This window comes from Oppia nitens, unplaced genomic scaffold (assembly GCF_028296485.1).
Source record: "Oppia nitens isolate AA-2021 unplaced genomic scaffold, nextdenovo-longstitch-racon4-pilon3 scaffold41_pilon_pilon_pilon, whole genome shotgun sequence".
In the NCBI taxonomy this organism is placed as follows: domain Eukaryota; kingdom Metazoa; phylum Arthropoda; class Arachnida; order Sarcoptiformes; family Oppiidae; genus Oppia; species Oppia nitens.
Genome location: NW_026533223.1, coordinates 137,517 through 157,500, shown reverse-complemented (window position 1 = coordinate 157,500; position 19,984 = coordinate 137,517). Strand labels below are relative to the sequence as shown.

The window sequence follows — 19,984 nt, the reverse complement described above, 5'->3', positions numbered from 1 at the left end:
AGATATCGGTGGTGGCGTCGGGATTAAGATTGACAGAGAAAATAATACTAATAATAATGATGACGACGACGACGACGATAGTGAACAAGTGAAAGAAATGGTAACCGAAGAACTGGATCTGACCGGTATCGATGACAGCGAATTGGATGCCTATTTGTTGTCCGCCGACGAGATTAATGCCAAAACAGATGTCTGGACACGAGTTCATAGAGACTATCTGGAAGAACAGCGAGTGAAAGAGGAACTAAAGATGAAAGAAGACGAGGAAAGAAAACGAAAGGAGGCTTCCGGCGAAATGCAACCGAAAAAGAAGAGAAAGACTAGGAAAAGGACTCAAATACAGGCCAATAGTGCGTCGGAAGCGATCGAAAAGATGTTGTTGGAGAAGAAGATATCGAATAAAATCAATTACGAAGTATTGAAAAATCTGAATCCGACGTTTGGTGGACAACAACAACAACAGCAGCAGCAGATGGTTAGTCCGTTTAAAGTACCACTGGAACCACTGGTTAAATATGATGTCAATAGTGGTGGTAGTGGTGGTGTCGACTATGGCGACGAACAAAAGCCTACACAACAACAACAACTACAACATAATAGTCCGCTCAAGAGGTTGACAACACTGAAGAATAGTGCCAATACATCATTACTTAATCTGAAAGCACCGCTTTTTAATAAATTAAAACTAAAATCAATTGATCCAAATTCAACTACAACTACTACTACCAAAGCTGACGATCATAACAACGCTGATGATGACAAACATATCACCAAAACGATTGATACACTTATCAATGGTAAAGATAATAATAATAAGGAATACCTTGAAGGAGGAGAAGACGTCGTATTGTTAGCTAAATCACAAAAACCAGTCACAGATAATATTATAGAAGAAGAAGAAGAAGAGGAGGAGGAAGAGGAAGAAGACGATGACGACGACGAGGATGAAGTGGTTAAGACAAACAGTGATGGTCTTAGTATTCGAGAGCTGATGGCAATGGGTTCGCACGATAATGATGTCAACGATGACAATGATTATGACAACGATTACGATGACGAAGATTATTGATTGATTGATTGACTAAATAATTATATATATATTTTGAAAATTATGACAACAAAAAAATAATGTAAATATAGTTTTAATTAATTAATTTATAACCAAAAAAAAAGTTTTATCTAAATAATTGTTAATCATATTGATTGCATGTGATTTTGATTTGATTGACTGATACGGTACTCAATATTATTATTATTATTATTATTATATTTAGTTTATTTATTTATTTTTAAAAAAACAATGTTTTTTAACTGAAAAAAATATATATTACGGTAAATATGGCGGTAATTATGTAAATCACAAATTGATTATAATGTATATTCTCTATACATCAATATATATATATACAGTATATAGTTATATAAATTATTAATGATTTTTTTTTGTAAATACATAATATATAATTTATTATATTTTTAAACAACAAAAAAAATTTAATTATTAAAACATGAATTTGACTTTTAAAAAAAATTTGGACGATATATTTTGAGTAAATTTTTTTTTTAAAAAATAAAAATTATTGCCATTTAAAATTTTTAGTGCAATTAGCATACTGGTTGCTACTATTAAAATATAATATATATATATAATTGAATCTACATTATATAATTGTCGGTTAATTTTTATATACAAACAAAAATTTAATCGACATTTTTTAATTAAATATATTAATTATGATAGCAATTATGATTAATATAATCAAATTGTACACTAAATATCAAAATAATTATATATATATATATATATATACTGTTGGCAAATACCTTATACAGTAAAATGCACTTAAAGTTTATATAAAACTTTTTTTTTAAATTTTAAATTATAAGTCATATCATATCACACATGAGCTTACAGTATGTGGTTGTTTGTGGGGGGGGGGGTGTAGGGGGCTTACACTATCAGATTATGTGTCAAATATATATATATATATATATATATATATATATATATATATATATATTTTGGTGTCTTTACTGAATACATAGCCTGTATAGTACAGTATTATAAGGCTATGTAATACTGTATGCAAACACACACACAATACCAAAAAAAAAAAAAATGTTTTGAATAGTATTTGTAAATTGCAAATAGTTTTATATATATATGTGTGTAAAAGTGTATATTTGCACACATATACAAAAAAAACAGCTGAACAGTAATACAATAATAATAATAATAATAACAATAATATGGTAAATGGTGTGAACTCCCGGTTCCCTTATGTGTGTGTGTGTGTGTGTGTGTGTGTGTGTGGGGCCCCCAGTCCTCCAATTTCCCTTAAAAACCTTGAACTGGAAACGAAAATCTGACAAAAAAAAACTAAGGCACTGGAAATTTTGTGTGTGAGATATATATACTATATATAAATATATATATATATATACAAAAAATATATATATATTTTATTATTAGTATTAGTAACTGTATTATTAAGTTTTTTTTATATATATATATAGGAGTTAAAGTTGTAACAAAACAAAAATCCAATATATATACTGGTAAGTTATTTTTGATAGATACTAATTTTTTTTAAATTTATATATATATATATAAATATATAATCACTGATAACAAAGTTTATTTGCCGACAATTATATTAAATATATCCATTTTATAAGTTAGTGTGTGTGTGTGTGTGTCTGTAACTGTGTGTATGTATGTATGCTTTCAAACTTGTCTCTATGTATGTATATGAGGCAATACATGAAACCATACACACACACACACACACACATACTAAAATCTAACTGTCCCTCATAAATATATATACACTTAACCCTATCAGTATACAGTATCTAGAAATTCAATAGCAATTTTTTTTCTCTATTGGTTAGTTGATTGGTTGTTTTTGTTGTTGGTGACAGTACTACACACACACACACACACACACTTTAATTAAAAAAAAAATATTTATTTTTGACACACATAGAAATAAAAAAAAATTGTATTATAAAAAAAATAACATAACATTTATTTATTAGTAAAAAAAAAATTACTAAATTATGAGCTTAGTTGACAACCAACTGCTGGACAATAATGATGACACTAACGATGATTTAGATGACAAACAACAACAACAGGAGTGGTCACCTAAAGAATTTCATACCATTCCCGGTCCAAAGCCTTCCCTGCCGTTTATAGGAACGGGATGGCAGTACCTAAAGTACGGTATGTAATTGTCTATAGGGGAGTAGTGGGTGGGAGAGAGAGAGAGAGAGAGAGAGAGAGAGATAGAGAGAGAGAGAGAGAGAGAGAGAGAGAGAGAGAGAGAGAGAGAGAGAGAGAGAGAGAGAGAGAGAGAGAGAGAGAGAGAGAGAGAGAGAGAGAGAGAGAGAGAGAGAGAGAGAGAGAGAGAGAGAGAGAGAGAGAGATAGAGAGAGAGAGAGAGAGAGAGAGAGAGAGAGAGAGAGAGAGAGAGAGAGAGTAGGTTGACAACAGTTTACTAACTTTTTTTTATATATATACACATACCGTTACACACACCCACTGGGTCATGATATAGTTGGCAGGTATGATCTGGGTCGGCTACACGAGGCCAACGAGCACAAGTACTATACGTACGGACCGATTGTCAAGGAAGAGTATCAATGGAGAAAACCGATTATCCATATATACGATCCGAAAGACTTTGAAGTGGTACTGAAAAATCAGGGCCGCTGTCCGATTAGGCCGCCAAACGATTTTGTGACACACTATCGGCTAAGAAATAAGGACCGATACGCCAATGTAGGCCTGAGTAATATGATGGGCGACCAATGGTACAGACATCGGCAGCTATTGGCGCCGGCATTGATGTCGCTGAAAGCCGTTCACCAGCACATACCGTCGCAGAATAAAATATGCGACGACTTTCTCGACTATATCTGGCAAATCCGTGACCAGACTAATGATGTACTGATGGACTTATCCGACGCAACCAACCGATTGGCATTGGAGTCAATCTGTATGATGTGTTTGGATTCGCGGTTACACTGTTTTACCAGCGGCGGCGGCAACGGCGGCGATGATGATGATGATGACAACAGTGACGATGGCCAGCAGCTGATTGCGGCCACTGGACTACTGTTTGAAAGTTATAACGAACTATACTATGGGCTACCGTTTTGGAAACTAGTGGCCACCAGTTCCTATCGTAAACTGGATTCAGCCGAAACTGCTATCTACGATATTGTTAGCAAATATATAGAAATTGGTTTGAATAAGATTCAAGAAAATAGCGATTCAATTGGTAATAACAACACTGACGCCGATGACGGCGCCGATGATAGACTAGAAGAGTCGCCTAGAAGTAGTGTTTTGCAGACACTATTGAAAACTGATGGCCTAACCGATAGCGATATCAAGATTACGATAATTGATTTTATTGCCGGCGGTATATTCACTGTATCCAATACTCTGTGTTTTTTGTTTTATCATTTGGCCGCCAATCCCGACGCCCAGCAACGACTGTACGAAGAGATTCGGGATGTTATGGGCGACAATAGTGATGGTAACGATGATCTCACAGTCGATATGTTGGCACACATGCCTTACCTGAAGGCCTGTGTCGCCGAATGTTTTCGACTAACAAATCCAGTGCCCGGAATCATGCGGGTTATGACCGAACCGACTGTCCTGTCTGGATATCACATCCCAGCAAATGTATAAACTAATAATAATTTAGTTATTAATTAGTTTTAATTAATTTTCATTTTTTTCAACAGACAGTAGTCTTCTCACATTTGATGGTAACGTCGAGACTGAAACAGTATTTCGAGGATCCGCTCAGCTATCGGCCGGAACGATGGCTGGACACTAACCGATTGAACCGATACCATAGGTTTGCATCGATACCGTTCGGGTTCGGCAACCGGATGTGTACCGGCAAACGGTTTGCCGAATTGCAACTATATCTGACCACTGCTCGGCTGATCAAACGATACCAAATACAGGCTCTTCAGCCGGAATTGGATCTGAAATTTTGTTTTATTATAATACCGTCGCATAAGGTGTCCTTAAAGCTGAAAAAGAGAGATTGATTTTTTGGGTGTTTGGGATCTGTTTATTGTGTGGACACACTATCCGTGTGTGTGTGTGTGTGTGTGTGTGTGTGTGTGTGTGTGTGTGTGTGTGTGTTCGGGCGGGTTGACGGACGGGTAGGTTAGTAAGTAAGTGAGTGAGTGAGTGAGTGAGTCAATGACTTTAACATTTAATAATTAATATTTATATATAAATTTATATTTAACTACTAAAACTAAAAAATAAAGTATATATTTATTATATTTTTAATTATTATAAATTATTATTATCTTTAAAAAAAATTTTTATACATACGAATTATAATTTAAACAAAAAAAATGATTGTTTAAAAAAAGAGAAATAAATATAATTTTTTTTTAATTATTTAGTTTGGATTTTATTTATAATAAAAATTATTATTTTATATAAGAATATTAGTCAATAATTTCATTTCAAATTATTTTTTTGTTGACAAAAATCATTTGCTATAAAAATATTATTTTTGTTTTTAATTTGCAATCTATTAGCTATTATAATGATATACTGATAATACTGTAAATGTATTTATGAGATGCAAATCACTTGTCATCAGTTTTTTTTATAAAAAAAAAATTTACGATATATTATACTGTATTATACTGTTATTATTATTACTTATTATTTTTGTTGTTTATCCCATATTTTGATCCACTGGTGATGGTTAGCATCCGTTATATTATAAGTTATATAAGTTTTAACTGTTTTGGTGGTCCGCCAGAAAAAAAAACAAAAAAAAAACAAACATTTCCTCCTAAATAATACAACAACAAAAAATATTTATATAAACATATATATACTGTATATATATAAAAAAATTACTTCAATTTATTCAAACATAATTCATATACACAAATAAATTATTAAAAAATAATAATAATAATGTTTAAAATATTATTTAATTTTTGTTTGTGTGCAACAAATTTTTATTTATTACATTTGAAAATTTAAATATAATTATATGATAATCAACATATAATTATGTTAATTCAATTATATTACTACTGTATGAATAAAATAATAATATAATAAAATTATTTATTTATTATACTATTAAAAGTAAATACATTTCAATTACTATATTTGTGAGGACCCGAGTGTGTTATATCAGGATTACCCCTAATAAATGTCATTCAATACACAATTTTTATTAAATTAATTACAAAACTTGAACCAATATTGATATCAATTATATAATTAATATGATTATACACGAAATTGATTTTAAGATTAATTTTTTTTTGATAATTTATATTTTAAAAAATATTTATAGATATATATATATATATATATATATATAGATATATATTGATATAATAAAACCCCAAAAATAATATATATGCACGCGTTGTCTACAAAAAAAAAATTGGTTTACCTTGAATCAAAAATAAAATAGCACCTGCCTTGAATTAGTTATTTATTTTTTTGGAGCACCTGGATCATTGTCAAGTCCTATCTTAGGATAGTTTAGATTATTTTTAAAATAAATTTAAAAAAAAAAATCTATTGATTTTGTATTCAATACAACAATTTTTGTTTAAATTTTTTTTTAGTTGATAAAAACTTTTTTTTTGGTGATAATCTGGAAAATAAATCGCATTTTTTTTAATTAAAAGTTCATTCAATACAATCATAATCTATAACTTTTATATACATTTTATATATATATTTCATTCAATTGAAAGTATTATTGAATATAAAAATTATTATCTAATAATAGTTTATTTATTTTTTAAAAAATTAATATATTTGATGAGTTTATACAGTGATATTGTGTATACTAATAGTGCAATTAAATTAGTAATTTTAAAAAAAAATTCACTGATATATGAATCATATAATAATATCATTGATAGTAATATAATTGTTTAGATTACTAAATGGGTTATTATAGTTATATACAGTATATACTGTATATATTGACAACAATATTATGTGAAATGTGAAAACTAAAAAAAAAAAAATTTTGATAACATATACACATAAATAATATATAGATACTGTATCAAATTAATGGATAATAATTATTTCAAAAAAAAAAATGATTAACATGTTAGCCATTAAATTTTGTTTGATGACAGGTGCGCCAGGTAGTATAGTATGGATAGGGTAGTAGTAGTAGTAGTAGGGGAACGGTAGCACCGATTAATTATGGTGTCGTATGGTGCCCAGTAGTATATATATATATATATATAACTTATATTGTGTAATAAATTGAATCATTGGCCCATTAATATATAATATTATATATATATAGGTTATTAGCATGACTATTTACAAACAAGGTGAATTAATCAACACACACAAAATTATACTTTAGTAATCCAGCACATAATCCAGCACTGCCCTATCACCCCCCCCCCCCAGAGCACTGGTAGCAACTACACAAAAAATATTACTATTATTATTACAAATATAACTAAATTATGATATAATAGCTACTATAGTCTCTAAATGCAATGTCTTGTTTGTCCAAATAGTTATTAGTGTATTAAATTACTTATGATTTTGTATGTCAACTATCATTTAATATATCAAATTTGTTGGTCCATTAGTTTTTTTTTTTGATTACCAGAGCAATATCTAACTGTGCCCAAATAAATGTTAGGTATTAGTAGTTGAATGGTTTTGATTTAGTAGTCAACATCATCATCAGTCGACATACCACCGGAGCCCTACAAATAGGATGGTCCTCGCAAACTGGCTAATCCATCAATCCATAGGTTTGTCCACAAAAAAAATAAATTAATACCAATTTTGTTTGCACAGGTAGGTGACACACAAATCAATAAATTTTTTGAGATATATTTATTATTTTTTTTTTAATTAAATAATGTGATATAAAAATTATATATCAAATATATACTGGTATATTATATAGAGTAAACATTAATTATATAGATTATATATATTATATAAAATTAATCATTTGATATAAATTATATATATATATATATGACATTTGGTATATAATTATTACTACAATTAAACTAAATGTTTTTAATTAATTTAATAAATCAATTAATCGATTATACGATCACTTTATTTAATCACCAAAAAAAATAAATCTCTCAAATATGAGATTTTATCGCTGATTATTTGTTATACTATTTTGTTTGTTTTGTTTTATTATTATTATTATTATTATTATTAAAAATTTCAATTGATTTTCAATGGGAAACCCTATTTTTTGAATACTGTTTTTTTCTACTGTATATATCTCATAGAAAATAATACAATAATAATTACTTGTATGGCAGCGCCAAACATATTATTTGTTATATAACTAAAATTGTTTGTTTGTTTTTTTTATTAGTTTATATTATTAAACTACTAAAAAACAAAACAAAAATTATTACATTAAAACCATATAAAATATTTGTTTCAATTTTGTTGTTGTAGAAAAAATAGATGTTTATTAGTTAAGTTAAAATAATTGATTAGTTATTATATTTTACTAATCAATTGTATTATTAATATATAATTTCAATAATAATAATATTATTATTATTGAAATTGCATTCAACATAATTATTATTAATATATATATATCTAAAAAAATCAAATTAGTTTTCGATTGATTTGGTTTTTCAATAGAAATAAATAATTATTTTTTTTAAACAAAATAAATAATTATTGATATAATTGATGAAATGTAATTTTATCAAGGTTAGTTTTTCGTAGAAAAAAAATGTAACATTCAGTATATTAAATAACAAAAATAATTTTATTATATCTTATTCAATATATATATATATATATAATAACATAATACCATATAAATGATTTTTTAAAACATTTATGAAAAACAACTTAATTTTTTTTCATTATAAATCAATTTTGAAATATAATTATATTATATAATAAATTTATTATAAAAAATGAAAATTCATTATTTATTTATTTATTATAGAGAAAAATACAAAAACAATATAATGATTACATCCTAATTATATTGTCATAAATAGATATTGAAATTGTTTTTTTATTATATTTGTATAAAATATATATATATTTTTCAACAACAAAAAAAATATTAGCAAAATATTTATTCAAAACAAATATATTGTAGTTTTTATTATTGAAAAGTAATTGATTTTTATTTTTTTTTAATGATTCACAATAATTAGTAGTAGTTATTATTATTAATTAATTAATTAATTACATGTTATAGGACTGACAATAGGTATGGCATTCAATAATTGTTGTCTGAAATCAATGCTTGAATTTTTTGCAAACCAATCGCTATATCTATGATAATGATTATAATATCTATCAAATAGCCGATTGTCTCCACTTTTAACCAACAATTTCTCATATAATAGGTTCCAGTTTTCTGGCGAAAGTGTAGTCATATTATATGATTTTTTGGCTGAATATTCATTAATCCATTGTTGCTGTAGTTGTTGTTGTTGTGATGGTTGGATGTGATGGTTAGCATCGGTTAGATTTAAATAATAGTTTTGATGATCCAAAACATTTCCCTATAAAATAAATATTAATAAATCAATGATATCTAATATAAAGTGTTTTTTTATATATATGAAAAAAATGATAAATATATCTAATTTTATTTCATATAAAATACTATTATTTATATAAATATTGTTAATTCAATAGATATTTATAGTTATATTTTTAATATATTATTAATTTATCAATATCTATATGGATAATGATGATGAAAATTTTTGCTAGTTTATTTATTTGAAATTAAATTTATTATTATTATTATTATTTTTTATTTAGCTACCGGTAATTTAATATACAGTAATATAAACTGTTTTAATAATAATAATAATAATATATAAAATGTATATAAAATGAAAATATCTATTAAATATATCTAAAAATAGATTTATATCGACTGTTTGGATAATTACAAATAAATTATATTAATATAATAATAGACTAGACATTTTGACTAGACTTTTAGATTTAGATTTTTTCAATAGACTACAATTTATTTTTATTTCTAAGATATAGATACTAGGTATAATTGTATCGATAAACAAACAAACAAATAACATTGCTAATTTATTTATGTGAAATTTTAATTTGAAACTATTGAATATATAAAAAAATATATTACCGTTAATTACAAATATAAACTTTATTGATATTATATTATATACTAATTAATATGATAATAATAATAATATAACTGGTTGTATATTGATTTAATCAATTCAAACTATCCAGGTAATTTAGATATATATATAATATAAAATTAATGATTTAATAAAACAAAATAATTTATGAATTATATAATACTGTATATTATTAATTATATTATTAATACTATTTAATACTACTATTACTATTATTTTTAATATTAATTACTATCTATTATTACAGTATATATTATTATATATTAGCTAGTATCTATTATACTAATATACTACTATACTATTATACTATATATTAATATCAATATATATATATATATATATATATATATATATTACCTGGGTGTCGATTGTATAAAATCTGAATGCCGGATTGACGCCCATATAAGTGGTAACACTGGGCGTCAAATAGGCGACACCGATTGGCTGGGATTTGTTTTCGGGTGAATATTGTAGCCGAAACTCATCGAAATGTGTGTGACCAAAAAATTGGCCAACAATTGTCTGATTGTATTTATGGACAATACGTAAATAGTTGTACACCCAGTGCGATGTGCATTGGGTATTGTCGGGCGGTATGTGACCTATAATCCAACCAACAAAAACAAAATTAGGTGTTATTTCAAAAAAATTTCAAAAAATTGATGAATATATACCCCCATATTCCCACCCCCCCTCGCAAAAAATTATTATTATATAGTATTAGTAATTAATTTAAGTATAGTATATCTACTGTATAATATATATATAAGTTAAATATGACATTCAATACTTAATTTATATATAAATATTTAAAAAAAATAAATCAATCAAAACATCAATCCCTTTCCCCACCAAAAAAATCTTAATTATCTATATTATTGATAATAATTATTATTAATACAATATTATATATATATATATCCTTATTATAACTTAATTTATAGTATTATTACCAATAATATGGACCCGTTGTCCCAATTGGCTAGCCTTGAATAGTTCAGCTGCCAGCCATTTCAATTGAGCACCTGGATCATCCAGATCGTACATTAGCCAAAAATTTAAACGGGAACAGTAGTTTGTATTCAATACGATAATCCTCAAATAATCCGATACATTTTTAGCGTAACAACCATAGGTGGCAAATGTTTGATGATAGTCCCAGGGTATCCATTGAGACCATTGATTAAGTAGTTCATTGTATAACCATTTGATAGATAACTTTCCCTCAATTTCTGGCGGTGCAAACCTTAGCAAATAAATCAATCAAACAAAAAATATATTGTATATTAATTTAAAAAAAATTAAATTATTAATATTAGTATAAATAAATATAACCCAGTTATAAACTACTGTATATATATATATATATGTAGAAAATATTGATTATATTAATATAATATAATTAATATGATAACAAAAATGAGTTATTATGTATTTAATGTGACATTTATGCTAATCAAAAGTTATATAAATACTGTATAATAACAATAAGTTATAAATAAAGCGTATAGTAATCTATCAAAAAAAACAAAAAAAAATTTTTTTACTGATTAACAGGTAATCTAAATATATTATTATTTTTCGTTAAAATTAATATATTATATAACAGTTTATTTTTGTTACATTAAATTACTAATAATTTATCATATTATTATTATTAATAATATTAATGTAATAATAAATTATTATTATTTTTTTAAATCTGATAAAATATCAAATGAATTATTATTAGTAAAGTATTTATAGTGACAATAATGCTAATGAAATCAAATGTGTTATAATAAATAAATACCAACAAAACAAAAACAATTCAAAAGATTCAACACATACTCTATATTTATATACAGTAGTAATCTATCAAAAAAAAAAAAAACAAACAAAACAAAAATAAATGAAAAAAAACAGTTTTTTATTTACTGATTAACAGGTAATCCTTCGTGATTTCCGACGACAGGAAATACTAGTTTTCCATTAGCTATATGTTGATTGATTAGTTGGGTTAGGGAACGGGAGCCGTTGATTATGATATCTCTGGTAGTATTCCAGACATCGTGTGCCACTATATCGCCTGTCCATATGATATATTGGAAATCGTTGGCCATTGTCTTGTTCAAGTAGGTCATCAACATTTCGATGGTATATTTGGGTGAATCGCAGTTATTGTAGTCGCCCCAGTAGCCGGCACTGCCCTTACCCTGGGCACTGGTAGTACGGCAGCATAATGGTTCGCCGCAAGCGCTGCTTGAATTGTAACTATAAAACGGATCGATATGTAGGTCCGATAGATGAAGTATTTTATAAGTTTTATTATCATCAGTAGATCCATCATCACTAGTACTACTATCGACAACAATATTATTATAATCACTGATTGTATTGTTGACTATGTTGTTGTTGGTGTTGTGGACAGTAGTTGTTGTATTTAATATGAATTTGTTATCAAAACTAACTGTCCATTTATTTTTCTTATCATAAACGCATATATCGGGCAAACATTGTGCGCCAATCAGTTGGGCACACATTTCCTGTTTGGCCAGTTTGGTGTGTCTGAGTATATAATAGAGTTGTTCGGCAAACAGGTCGGCCATACCTGAACAGACACGCCTGTCCTCAAACCGGAACGATTCGCAGACACCGCTCATCATATAATTTAATTCCCAAACAGAATATACCGATAGTTTAGCCAAACTTAAGACCATTTCGCATGAGTCGCATAACAGACCACTTTTGATGCCGTTTTTGATTGAATAGTATAACTGTTTTGTTTGTTTGATAACAACAACAAAAAAAACTAATTATTAATTTAATGAAAATATTTATATTTTTTAAAAATAATTAATTAATTGATTACATGATTGACACGATTTTCGCCCAATTCTTTCAGAAATTTCAATACAGGATTCAATCGCCAATTATTTGTTAAACTATTTTCATTAATATTTTGATTATTATTATTATTATTATTATTATTATTATTATTATTATTATTATTATGATTGCTGTTTGAATTACATTCAACTGGAAAACCATATGAATAGTCCGTCAATAATAATAATAATAATAAAATTATATTAAAACCGATTAATTTTTTTAATTTAAACATTTTTGTTGTTTTGATGGACACAACAACAATTTTTTTAAATATTATTATAAGTTATATATAAATTATAACTATTAATTATAACGTTTATTAGTAAAAAAAAAAAAGTTATAACATGAGAAAAAAACGCGCATTTAATATTTTTGTTATAATTAATTAGTCATTATTTACTAAGATATCATTAATATATAATATACTGTATATGATTATAGGGTTCAATAACTATCTGATTATAAACTTATTATATATATATATATATCTAATAAATAATTTAATTGATCAGTGATTTACAGATCACACCATTGCTATTGACTAATAAATTTATATAGCGTTGTATGTGTTAACTGTTTATTATAACTAGTGTATTGATTAATAATTTTTTATACTCTATTAAATAGTTGTTATAATAGTTGCCAAAAAACGTCAAATAGTTGTTAAAATAGTTATTTAAACTGTATTAAATAGTTGTATATAATTGCCAAAAAAAACCAAATAGTTATTGAAATAGTTATTTATTTTCTTATAAATATTTCAACTGATATATAATTCACTTGTTTTCAGCATATTTACAAAAATGATTTATATAAATAAACTAATTATTTCTATTGTTAAAAAAGTAATATGAGTTGATAACAGTTTACACATGTTATATAATTTATATAACTATTATTTTTTGTTTTTACATATATTTGAGCAATATTTTACAATCTAATGCTTATATTTTTCAAAATAACTGAAATAGTTATTTATAAGTTTTTATAGTTGCTAACCTAACAAATAGTTATTTATAGTTATAATAAAATTTCGGAAATAGCGTCCACTGGTCAACTTCGGTGGACATACTAAGTCCCAGTTATAAGCGTTAAACCGACAAAATAATTTTTTTAGTTGAAAATCAAGACACTAATTATAACATAGCTATCTGTATGTTATTATATTATACTATAAAAATATATTATATATATATTATTAATACAAAAAAAAATCATCGCATTTGATGTCACTATACATACATAGATTGATATTTGTCAAAAAAAAATGCTCTTAACTATCAACTAAACTAACAAAATATACTGTATATATATATAAATAAAAGATATAATTTATAAGATATAAACTGTACGGTATAATCACATTACAGTATTATTATTATTATTAATAATTTATATATCTTGTTATTTATAAAAATTAAATCAATAGTTTTTATATATATATAGTTAACACATTCACATTTATATCAAAAAGTATAGATAATAATAATACTAAATAAAAATAAGTTATTTACCAATATTTTTATTTAATCATTAGATTGTTTACAGTTTAAACATACTGTTTCTAGTTTTCAATGTATTTCAAATTTTTTTAATGATAAATTATAACTTTAATATATTATATTAATACAATATACAAAAGAGTATATCGTTATTATTATTATTATTATTATTATTATTAATAATATTAAAATTAATAATATGAAAATAAATATTATGACATTTTAAGCATTAATAAATTTAGTGTACTTTATTATTATTGATTTTTTTTTGTCACTAAATATATTATAAATACATAAAGTAGTATAAAAATAAATTAATATAAAAATTTACTTAACTAAACAAAAATGTTTGTTTAATTTATTTTAGTTTCAATAGCCCCCTCCCTGTCCAATCACCCACCCACCCCACATTTTAATTATCAAAATTTATATTTTTTATAAAAAAATATACGCCTCCTGTAGTGACAAAAATGTGATTATAATTATAATTTTTGAAAAAAATAACAGATTTAATTAATTAAGTTAATTAGATGTTTAATAATAATAATTTTTTTAATAAAAAAAATTAGCAAGATAGAAATATATCAAATTAATAGTAAATTGCAATTAAACAAAAAGTAATTAAAAAAGTAATTTAAACTAAAATAAATTTATTTTTTAAATGTACAGATTATTATACTATACATAAAATAATAATAAAAAAATTTGTTGACAACAATTTGTTTAGGTTTTATAATAAACCAATTAATAATACCTGTACACTGTATGTTATTGTACCTGTATTAATTTTGTTGTTGTTGTTGTTGTTTGTAATTATACTTTATATATATCATAGTTGACAATATTGATTTAACATTAAATAAAATAATAATAATAATAATAAAAAAGTTTTTTTTCTAACGTTGACAACTCGTTAATAAACTGTATATTATTATTATTATTATTAATTTATTATAATATTGTGTTAATAATTTATATTATAATATCTATCATCATATTTTTGCTTTTGTTAAACCCCTATTTATTTACACACACACACACACACATACATACATACACACACATACATACACATACATACATACACATACATACACATACATACATACACACACATACATACATACACACACATACATACACACATACACACACATACATACACATACATACACATACATACATACACACACATACATACACATACATACATACACACACATATATAGACACACCACAAAAATTGTCATAAATTGTTTCCATAGTAATCATAATTATTTTAAATTATTCAATATTTGCAAAAGTGTTACTCTCTCTCTCTCTCTCTCTCTCCCTCTCTCTCTCTCTCTCTCTCTCTCTCTCTCTCTCTCTCTCTCTCTCTCTCTCTCTCTCTCTCTCTCTCTCTTTCTATTCATTAAATTGGTAGCAGTTTTGCAATACATTTAGACAAACAATTTTTTAATAAAATGTAAATTTTATTTTATTATATTGACAATATAAATATATATAAATAAATTATGTATACTATTTTTTCGGTCTACTATCTATCTATTGATATATATATATATATACAAAATTTTAGCAATTTATCTATTTAATTAAAAAATTATTTTACTAAAAATATTTACTTTAAGTCAAATTGATTTTAATTAATTAATCAGAATATAATAAATTTATAATTATAAATTTTGCCATTAAATAATAACTTATAATATATATATATATATATATAAATAAATATAATAATAATATACCTCTAATATTAAACTATTATAATACTAATTACACAAATAGTTATTATTATTATTTGTAAATTTATATTTAAATTGACAAATGATTAAATAAATTAAAATTAGATTAATTAAATAAAGTGGTAACTAATTATTCAATTACATTTAATAATGTATTAACATTTTTTATTAACATCATTAATAATATTATTTTTTTGTTTTGTTGAATAAAATTAGTTATTTTATGTAATTAATATTATTTATTTTTTTTAAAAAAAAATAAATAAATAATTAGTAATATAATTGTATTTTTAAATTTTTTAATATTATAATTATTTTTCATATTAAAGTAATCATTTTTCTAATAAAATTATTTATATAATTAATTTTTTTAAAAAAATTTAATTGTAATTATTATTAATTTTTTTAAAAGAATACAAAATTTTATACTAAAAAATATTATAACTATTTGTTATAATTATTATAATTATTGAATATATTTTTTGTTAAGTTATATATAAGTTAATAAATTTTGGTTTTTATTTTATTTTTATGATACAATGATATTTATATAGATGATAAAAATAATTAACTCAAATTTAAAATAGAGGATAAACAAAATAATAAAATTGTATTAATGGTTGGTTAGTATACAGTAGTAGTAGTATTAAAGTAATAGTAGTAGTAGTAGTAGTAGTAGTAGTAGTAGTAGTAGTAATGGTAATAAAATATTTGATTGAAACAGTAATTGGAAAAAAAAATATTTAATTGATTTTTTGTTAATGTTGAAACTTTACCCTATATATCATTATACAGTACTATTAACTATTAACTATGTTTTATGTAATATCAAACCTACAATTTTTGTTTTGTTTTGTTTGTTTGCTATATTATTATTGTTGTTGTTGTTGTTGTCTAATGTTTGTCTAAATTGAATACAATAATAATAATAATAATTATTGTTAGGATTTTTTTTTCAACACTCAGTATATGGCAACTGATGATAATTAATGATATAATCAATGACTAAATCAATATATATATATATATATGTATATACTGTATATATATATACCTGTTTATATCACTCACTATACCCACTACTAAGTGTATATAATATAATATACAATATATATAATACTTTTATTTTGTTGTAGTTGTAAATAAACTTTTAAAAAATGTTAAGTTAAAAATAAGACATTTTATTAATGATTGTTAATATACTAGTAGTAAAAAAATTTTAAATTATTAAATTATGTGACTAATTATAGTGGGAAATTATAAAGTTAAATTAAAAATGGTAATTTTTTATTTTTGATTAAAATTAAATACTACCAAAAAAATTACCAAATGATTATTATTAGTAGAAAAATAAATAATAATAATTAAATCCTAAAAATATTAAGTTTTATCACCTATTTATTTGATTGTTGCTTTTTTGTTGGTCTCACTGCGCATCACTACTACTATTGGGGAGGGGGAGGGGGGGAGGACTGCATTCAAACAGTTTATGTAAACTTAAATATACAGTATATATCCTAAAAACACTACATATATGTATGTATGATATTATTGTGGGGGTGGAGGAAAAGTATATATGGCATACAGTTTACATTATTATTATTATTAATTGTAATCAAATAAAACAATAGTTATTTAAATGAAAAAAATAAATAGAAAATTAATATAATTAAAATACAAAAAAAAATATTTGCTATTATAATTTATTTATATATAAATATTATAAAGTTTATACATTTAATTTTGATTTTAAAAGTAAAATAATTATTAATCTAATATCTAGTATTGAAAATTCTGTAATATTCTATATATTATATATAAATAATTTTTTGTATTTTAATAATATATATTTAATTAAATTTTTAAAAAAAATTAGACTGTATAGATATATTTATAATTAATTAAAATATTTTACTACACTATTAATATTTTTAATAATTGTTGTTTTTAAAATTATAACATAAATAATAATAATTGAATCTAGGTTAACTGGGAATTGAGGGGTGGGGTGGGGTGGGTGGGATTGGGTGGAAATTAGGGACTGTCAATTGATGGCATATGTGTTATGTGGTTTAGGAACGGGTGGATAGATATCGATTACTTTTTGGTGTAACCGTCTAATGACATGACATAAAAGTTCTTAGCAGTCTCTCTATTGCTCTCTTTCTCTCTCTCTCTCTCTCTCTCTCTCTCTCTCTCTCTCTTGCTCTCTTTTTTGCTCTCTTTCTATATATATGACATGCAATACGAAAAACATTGCATGCATTGGAAAAAAAATTAAATAGGAAAGCCATACGTTTAGTTTTATCAGTTATGCCACTCACTTATTATGCCACTCCTGTACTCCCCGAGTACTCCCAGTATACTACCTAACGATACTAACTAACCTAACCTGTACTCTGTATATGTGATATTGTCTTATATACTGTACTAAATTATGTGTGTGTGTGTGTGTATGTGATGTATTGTGGCAAATATATATATTACTCTCCATAGATATATATATATAATTTTGTCATATAATACAATATAAATATATATTCATATTGTATATAAAAAATTTAATTCATTCATTCAGTTATATAATGATCTTAAGTAACACAACAATACTATCGACGACATAACTAAATGGACTAAACGAGAGTCCAATTTATTTATTTATTTAGTATTATTACACGAAATATGGATTTATATATATATATATATATAAAAAAAGTTTTTTTTGTTGTTATTTTGAAGATTAAGTCCAAACAACTATTATTTTAAAACAACACAACAAAATGTTAGTGAAGTTCATTAACTTTTTTTCTATTACAATATATATTATAAAGGATTAGTAGTAATATAGTGGTGATGGTGTTGTGCGCGCCGGTACTATCATCACACTATCGGTGAGGTTGGTGTGTGTGTGTATAAGTGTCAGTGTGTGTGTGTGTGTGTGTGTATAACGGCACTGACCGCTGTTGTTGCTAATAATACAGCTGCTATTGACAACCGATATTATCAAATTGATATTTATTATTATTATTAGTAGTGTTTATATTCAATCAATTATTATTAGGCCAGTGCTGCTGCCGCTGCCGCTGCTGCTGATGCCCTAACCATCTATACATCAAATGTATTAAAATTTATATATATTAGTGACCAACAAAAAAAAATTATGGCGTCTCAGTGGTGCACAACAACAAGTGTTTAGTGTCTCGGTGTGTGTGCGCTCAGGTAGTTCAGCAGTTTAGGGTGATTGTTGCTGTCTCCCTGGAGGGGGGCGGGCACCGGTAGACAGCAAGCACACCCAACCACCACCATCACCACCATCACCAGCACCCACACCCCCATCGTATATCATTCAAACTGCCTTCGTTTGACTATTGCAATCCGGAAGCCGCCCTGTTGGAACTGAGACAACTAGAGGCCGGGGAGCGCTATGCCCGCACTCACGGACCATTCGGATGCACTCCTCGGCCGTCGTCCGAAGTTTCCCGTACAAGCCTATTGGGCAGACCGCTCAAACCTGGCTACCGGCACCGGGATCCCCGTTACAGGAAAATCCAGAATCGTTTCTATAACTTTCTGGAAAGACCACGGGGCTGTTATGCCACTACCTATCATCTACTAATGTATGTATATATATATATTAATATTTTTTTAATATTA

The 19,984-nt window shown here is 25.4% G+C and overlaps 3 protein-coding genes across 3 annotated transcripts in view; 2 read left to right on the top strand and 1 right to left on the bottom strand.

Moving 5' to 3' along the window:
- LOC128959133 (transcription factor IIIB 90 kDa subunit-like) overlaps positions 1-1,113 on the top strand; it is a 2,809-nt gene extending 1,696 nt beyond the window's left edge. Inside the window, exon 3 of the mRNA XM_054305075.1 lies at positions 1-1,113. This exon is cut by the window's left edge and continues 751 nt beyond it. Within this exon, the coding sequence (XP_054161050.1) occupies positions 1-1,069 (1,069 nt within the window). The 3' untranslated portion in view covers positions 1,070-1,113.
- Positions 1,114-3,052: 1,939 nt separating this feature from the next.
- Positions 3,053-5,141, top strand: LOC128959126 (ecdysone 20-monooxygenase-like). Its single transcript, XM_054305067.1, has 3 exons — positions 3,053-3,229; positions 3,564-4,702; positions 4,765-5,141. Exons 1-3 carry the CDS (start codon positions 3,064-3,066, stop codon positions 5,077-5,079), a joined length of 1,620 nt encoding a protein of 539 aa, XP_054161042.1. The 5' UTR covers positions 3,053-3,063; the 3' UTR covers positions 5,080-5,141.
- A 4,089-nt stretch (positions 5,142-9,230) lies between these two features.
- On the bottom strand, positions 9,231-13,132 carry LOC128959125 (sphingomyelin phosphodiesterase-like). Its single transcript, XM_054305066.1, has 5 exons — positions 13,058-13,132; positions 12,124-12,962; positions 11,160-11,452; positions 10,564-10,808; positions 9,231-9,579 (listed from the first exon to the last, which is right to left on the bottom strand). The coding sequence occupies exons 2-5, from the start codon at positions 12,903-12,905 to the stop codon at positions 9,253-9,255; spliced, it is 1,647 nt and encodes a 548-aa protein (XP_054161041.1). The 5' UTR covers positions 12,906-12,962; positions 13,058-13,132; the 3' UTR covers positions 9,231-9,252.
- Between the last annotated feature and the right edge of the window lie 6,852 nt (positions 13,133-19,984).

What these genes read in the sequence shown, in the direction of transcription:
- LOC128959125 (XM_054305066.1), bottom strand. Translation starts at nt 12,905, where the DNA reads ATGGTCTTAAGTTTGGCTAAACTATCGGTATATTCTGTTTGGGAATTA. An exon ending in GAAGGATTACCTGTTAATCA is followed by an intron (nt 11,453 to 12,123) that starts GTAAATAAAAAA and finishes TTATTTGCTAAG; the next exon opens with GTTTGCACCGCCAGAAATTG. An exon ending in TTTATACAATCGACACCCAG is followed by an intron (nt 9,580 to 10,563) that starts GTAATATATATA and finishes TTTATTTTATAG; the next exon opens with GGAAATGTTTTGGATCATCA.
- LOC128959126 (XM_054305067.1), top strand. Translation starts at nt 3,064, where the DNA reads ATGAGCTTAGTTGACAACCAACTGCTGGACAATAATGATGACACTAAC. An exon ending in ATGGCAGTACCTAAAGTACG is followed by an intron (nt 3,230 to 3,563) that starts GTATGTAATTGT and finishes GTCATGATATAG; the next exon opens with TTGGCAGGTATGATCTGGGT. An exon ending in GATATCACATCCCAGCAAAT is followed by an intron (nt 4,703 to 4,764) that starts GTATAAACTAAT and finishes TTTTTTCAACAG; the next exon opens with ACAGTAGTCTTCTCACATTT.